Source organism: Monomorium pharaonis, chromosome 5, assembly GCF_013373865.1.
Source record: "Monomorium pharaonis isolate MP-MQ-018 chromosome 5, ASM1337386v2, whole genome shotgun sequence".
Lineage (NCBI taxonomy): Eukaryota > Metazoa > Arthropoda > Insecta > Hymenoptera > Formicidae > Monomorium > Monomorium pharaonis.
Genome location: NC_050471.1, coordinates 5,730,944 through 5,737,181, shown reverse-complemented (window position 1 = coordinate 5,737,181; position 6,238 = coordinate 5,730,944). Strand labels below are relative to the sequence as shown.

Here is a 6,238-nt window from a genome sequence, read left to right as displayed (position 1 = left end):
GAAATTATTTTAAAACATTATTCTGATAATAACATAATCTTGATTACAGACGTCCGCAGCGGAGGGGCAAGAAGGGGTATTTACCTTCTGAAAAAATTTTTAATCTTGATGGAATATTGACTTAATAATTGCAACATATTCCTGTCACATTTGTAACTTCAAGAAAACCGCAATTAAACAGCTAATCTTCTTTTTGTGATTTGCCTGATTTCCTAATAGGAAAGATGTATCTAGAATATTCCATCCCATCAAAACTAGTGCAACACAAACAGGTGTCCTGGCAATAGGAGAGCAGTTCTATCAGGATCACATCCCTCACGAACAGCTTCTCGTATGGGGTGTAGATGCATAAAGCGACTTGTCTGCTTCCATGCATCCTTGATCCGGAAATATGCTTCGCGTTTGAGGCAATTACGAGCATTAGCGTGGGTGTCGCTGCGGCTTTAATTTGACTCGCATTCGTCTCACTTCGGCGCTTTTGAACTTCCTAAATATGATTATACGCGACGCTCCCTTTAACTCGATAATAATGTTCTTCTGTTATCATGTAATGACGTGTATTTAATACATACATGAAATGAAAGATATATAATAAATTATAATCTTTATTAATTTTGTGTGAACATAGTTGAAAAAGAGAAATACAGTAATCTTATTTTATACTGGAATAAAAATAATTATTAAATAATTTTTAATATTTGTATTAATATATTTGATTTTAAATAACGTTATAAATAAAATTTCAACATCTGATCAATTATAGTATGTACCTAATTTATTATAACTTAATTTTTGAATAAATGTTAAATAAATAAAGCTCTTATAAAAAAATATAAGAATATTTGTAATTTAAAATAATTTCACAAACTAATTAAAACATTTAATATATAAATAAATTATTTGAATAAAATTAAAATCAATATATTTAATGTAAAGAGTGAGTAGTAAAGAAATGAATATTCAAAATAACTTTGAACTTTTGCTCGAGACTGTGACTCAAATTTTGGTCAAGAAGGCTGATATATCATTAATGTCACCTTTGTATATCAGGGTAGAATTAGGCAATGCAATATTCTAAATATTTTTTATATATTTTAAATATTTAATAATTTATTATTAAAATTCTAAACTAATAATTTGAAAATATTATAGCAGATTAGATATCTATTATAAACAGATTATCTGCTCTGTTTTTAAACGGAATAAATGCTTCAATAATTTTTTTCTGAATTTAATAATAACGTAAACTGTCTTATAAATTCAATTCCTTGATATCTCAGGAGTTTTATATTAAAAAATGGTTAAAATGTTTAATTTTGATTCTGTAATGTGTGTGTGTGTGTGTGTTGGATAATTGAAAACTACTAACACAAGATCTTGGAAAAGTAAATTAAATGTTAAAATGGATTATTATTTATTTTTCAGTAATTTTTATATATAAGATTGAATTAAATAGTTAACACACGATAATACAGAAATGTTAAATTTCTATTGAATAAAATTTTAGTGTTATTCGCCTCTGTTGTTAGAACCTAAAGCCCATATTGTATTATTTCATCGTTTCTATCGTTACGTAGAATCTTACGTAATCTTACGTATTATAATCACCGTTATAATCATTTATATGCAATGTTACACGTTGTGACGTCGCGAAGATAGGATGCTTTGCGTGCCAGGATCACAGGATTTTTTAAGAGTGCGTCCGATTTTCTACTGTAAAGAAGTACACATTATCCAATAATATTACTTGTTGATCAAAATTAAAGCTTATTTTATTTATATATATATATGTGTGTGTGTGTGTATATATATATATATAATATAGCTTATCAATATTCAATTTGGACACGTCTTATAATAAAATAAGTGAAATATCATTTAGAATACAATAAAAAAGATATAAAATAATTTAATTCTAAATAAGATTTTAAAAAATTTTTTGTAACGTTATGTTAGAGAAAAATATATAAAGAGAAGAAGTTTTATAAAAATTTATTTTTTAAAGAATTAGAAAGTGTCTTACACTAAAATTTTATTCGTTATTTATTTTCTCCATGCTATAATGATATGTGAAGATTTTTAAATGAAAGAATATTTAAGCTCCGGCGCACGTATATTATCAAAAATGCTCGGGTCGGGTTCATCGTCGGGATCAAATTCTATATCCATTGGATTAATCGTAGAAGGTGGCTGGGGAACTCTAGGTTTCGCACATGGTGCTGGTCGCATCAAATAGGCCTCTAGTCTTTCTCTCACATACTTTTCTTCATCCGCCGCATCTATTATGCACGCAGTTTCCCCCGCGTATTGCATTATGGCATCTATATTCTCTTCGTATTCCCGAAGCTATATTTAGCGAATAATAATGAAATAATTTCAATTTGAGAGAGAGAGAGAGAGAGAGAGAGAGAGAAATTTAAAAAAAATGTATAAAATTCTTTTCTTTGATTTTTAATCATAATTCTTTAAAGGCGTATATGTGTATGTATATGTATATGTATAAAATAAAATAAAATAATTGTAACAATATAATAAATTGAATAAAATGTCTAAATAGAATTTATATATAAAGAATAAGAAAGATTGAAAAACGATTTAAACGTTAACGGAGAAAGATTTGTTATTTGAAAGATGTGTTTTTCCAACTGCATAATGACAGTTTTTATGAATTTTGTTTCGAAAATTAGTACAGTAGTTACATCTCGTTCGATGGTGTTTTTGTAATCATTGGAATAAACATCTAATTTACAATCTGGATCCGTCGTAGAAAAATCGCACGATGCAAGATCATGTTCGCTTCTTACAATACTGTTGCATCGAAGATTTAAAAGTTTCTCTCTGCATGTTTGTACGTCTACTTTGAGAACAATTACTCTACGGAATTTTAGATATTGTAACTATTATGGGATTTTTAGTAAAATTATTTTTAAAATTTACCTGTTGGGTGGCGTAGATATCATATCTAGGAGCTTGAACTCCTCCACGGTTTTAGGATAACCCGTCAAAATCCATCCTCTCTTAAGACAGTCAGATCCAAGTACGTATCGCTGTAAATTACAATGATGCTTAAATTAAACGTAAATGTCAAATTAATTTGATGTTTCTTATTAATAAACTCTAATCACACCTCGATAATTTGTATTCGCGTTTCTGACTTTGTCTTCTGTTTGCATTTATGCTTGCATAACTGCAGCATTTCACCTAAAGCCATCTCTCGTAAACACGCTTCTTCCAAAATACCATTAAAGTTAACTGTAAAAATATATAGCATACTTCTGTCTCTCTCTCTCTTTCTCTTTCTTTCTCTCTCTCTAATAAAAATAGATGTATTGACGAAGAATATTGCAAAATATAATGTTATAAATAGTACATCTTAAAATGTACGTATAAAATCTAACATATTTCTCTAAACTAAGTTTATTTTAAGTTTCTAATAACATGTTATTAGAAACACAAAGTTATTATATGTATATTACCTTGAACGAGATTAAATCTCTCAGATATATATTTTGCCAAATTATTACAACTTGATCCTCGAGGACCTATGAACGCAATGCGAAAGAGCGATGGAGTTCCACAATGTTTCCTAATTTTCATCAATGTAACGCAATCTTTACCCAGCTCCCGAATTGTTTTAGTATCAACTTCAACTTCCTGAAAAGAAATTTTTTTATCATTACGATCTCGTAACAAAATTAATGATGTTTAACATAAAATCAATCAATTACCATGTTTGGATAATTTATGAAATAATTACAAATTAAAAATTTATTTTGCTAAAATTAATGTCGTAAAATAATAACAATATATAATATACAATATTAACATTAATGTATAATATATAATATTAATATTAATATATTAATAATATATATATTAATTGAATAATATTATTATAAATAAATATCAAGCCAAAAGATTAATAACTGACAATTAGAAAATTAGCGTAAGCTTCACGTAGACCTCGAAGAGTTTTGATATAATTGCATTGTCTTGTATCTTCTGGAAATAAAAGATTTACAAAAGATAAGTTAGATTAGTCAAAATTTTATAACAAAAATATACAAAAACTTATATTTAATTTTTTTTAATATTTGCAAATTGAAATAGATTCTTATAATTGAATTATATATATTTTTTATATCTTTACATGTCTCATACTTTAATAATATCTTAATATATAAAATGTAAAAAAATATTGATAACGTCGTTAATCTAAGAATGTTATGATTTGTGTTTACAGAACGTGTTTTGCAAAATGACTTTGAATGAATTTGAAAGAAAAAAAGAGATTAGCATTGCCCTGTCAGTAAGTATACTTTTTTCTTGATTCTCGTCTTTTGTATTCGATATAATCTGTATCACATGTGTTGGTATCACACCGACCCGTTGCATTGCGCATGCTTCCTTTTTATTCCTGGGTATATCTATATATGTACATATATATACATATATTAAATTATTTATTTACACAGAGGAGAAAAATTAAGAGTTTTAGTTATGTTTTTAGTTAATTTTTTTTATAATAAAATCTCTAATACATACATAATTGTATGCTACATATCCAAATAACATTGCCATTTTTCTAAAATAATTTAAAATTTATTTAACAAAATGATTTAAAAAATAATAAAAACGTAAGTAAAATTATAATACCAACTAATATCCATCCAGATTCATGAAGTACTCCCGACATTAATATTCTTTTCATTCTCTCTGCGATCTCATTAGCATCATAGCAACGGCACATATTCTAAAATATATTATGGTATATAAACATTTTGTATATAATTTAAAAATAGGAATTATGCATTTTTATTCTAAAATATTTTATTTGAAATAAATAATTTTGTAATTGCATACTTCAGTCAATGATGAATCATAAAGATCTTCTAAAGTGACAGGACGAATACCAGTTTCCTCATGAAGAATTTTTGCGAGAGTCATTTTATCTATGTTGATAGAAAGAAATTCTATTTTATTTTAAATTATCTTAATTATTCTTAAATATATAAGACATAAAATATATAAAACTAATAAAATCTAGATAAGAAGCCAACGAACAGAGCAAGTTTTAATGTTTAATAATATATTTAATAATATATGCATTTCGTATGTGATTTATATATATTTTTTCATTTTTTTCTAATTCTTCTAACTTGCGTGCTAACAATTACTTTTGTAAAACACAGTTCTTGAACCAGAAGTTGAACCAGAAAAATAATATCACAATATTAAATTAATAATTTATTTAATAATACTAATGCACGCTAGGAAACATCTATTAATCTCCTTCCATCAAAATTATTCACAACGCCTTATTTAAATTTTAATTCTGTTTTATTAATTTGGTGATTAATACATGTAAGTACATAGAAAAGAAAGAGAATGTAGAAAATTTGAAAATTGAAATGAAAATATTATTTTATAAATAAAAGTATTGCTAAATATATAACAGAAATTAACTCTTATATTATAATATCATATTTTTGTAAATCTTATTAATCTTATTAATATTATAATAATATTGACTGCATATATATTAACGAATTACCAAAGCTTGGAGGAGCAATAAGGATAACTCTGGGAATATCTCGCTTTCGTACGATGTGCTGAATGCATTGTTTTATAAATACTATTGGATCTTCTGGCTGCTGGATTAATAATTGTGTCACTAATTCCTATGAATTTTTTATGATGTAATACAATAAATAATATAACGAAAAATACATCTTAATATAATATAAAATGCATTTTAATGTAACATAATGGTTATAATCAATACTAATAAAATATTTGAATAGAATAAGATGACATAGTTCAATTACATAAAAAAATTCATATAATCTGTGTTTTTCTATATAAGGTATAAAATCCGGCGGAATAGTTAATAATGGTTTTGTCGCGCCTTCAAAATTGTTCATATTTTACGATTTTGTAGTTAAATGATAATATAATGCTAATCATTTATTTACTAACGTAATCGACACACATTTGACATGAATAGCACACGACTTTCAGTTGTATATTGTTTGTGAACTATTTATTTTATTATAATCATACAGAGTGTCACAAATTAATTCTAAGAGCTAGGAATTATAATTTTTGAAAGGAGATAATTAAAATACAAAAATAATAGTTTCAGATATAAATTAAACGAGAAATTACTGTATTGTGAGAAACGAAAAATAATAAAAATATAAAGTTTGTTGTTTTATAAAAATCAAATAACTTTTGT

General features: G+C 25.8%; 1 protein-coding gene across 1 annotated transcript; it reads right to left on the bottom strand.

Moving 5' to 3' along the window:
* Positions 1-2,028: 2,028 nt before the first annotated feature.
* On the bottom strand, positions 2,029-6,157 carry LOC105832818 (adenylate kinase 8). The gene is made up of 11 exons (XM_036287182.1): positions 5,829-6,157; positions 5,555-5,681; positions 4,864-4,952; positions 4,657-4,753; positions 4,320-4,427; positions 3,932-4,002; positions 3,477-3,654; positions 3,128-3,252; positions 2,938-3,047; positions 2,700-2,874; positions 2,029-2,346 (listed from the first exon to the last, which is right to left on the bottom strand). Exons 1-11 carry the CDS (start codon positions 5,922-5,924, stop codon positions 2,080-2,082), a joined length of 1,443 nt encoding a protein of 480 aa, XP_036143075.1. The 5' UTR covers positions 5,925-6,157; the 3' UTR covers positions 2,029-2,079.
* Positions 6,158-6,238: the final 81 nt, after the last annotated feature.

Bases quoted from the DNA above. Each gene is read 5' to 3' on its own strand.
- LOC105832818 (XM_036287182.1), bottom strand. From the start codon at position 5,924: ATGAACAATTTTGAAGGCGCGACAAAACCATTATTAACTATTCCGCCG. The intron at 4,953-5,554 runs GTAATTCGTTAA...CTATCAACATAG, and splicing joins TATTGCTCCTCCAAGCTTTG to ATAAAATGACTCTCGCAAAA. The intron at 2,875-2,937 runs GTAAATTTTAAA...AAAATTCCGTAG, and splicing joins ATATCTACGCCACCCAACAG to AGTAATTGTTCTCAAAGTAG.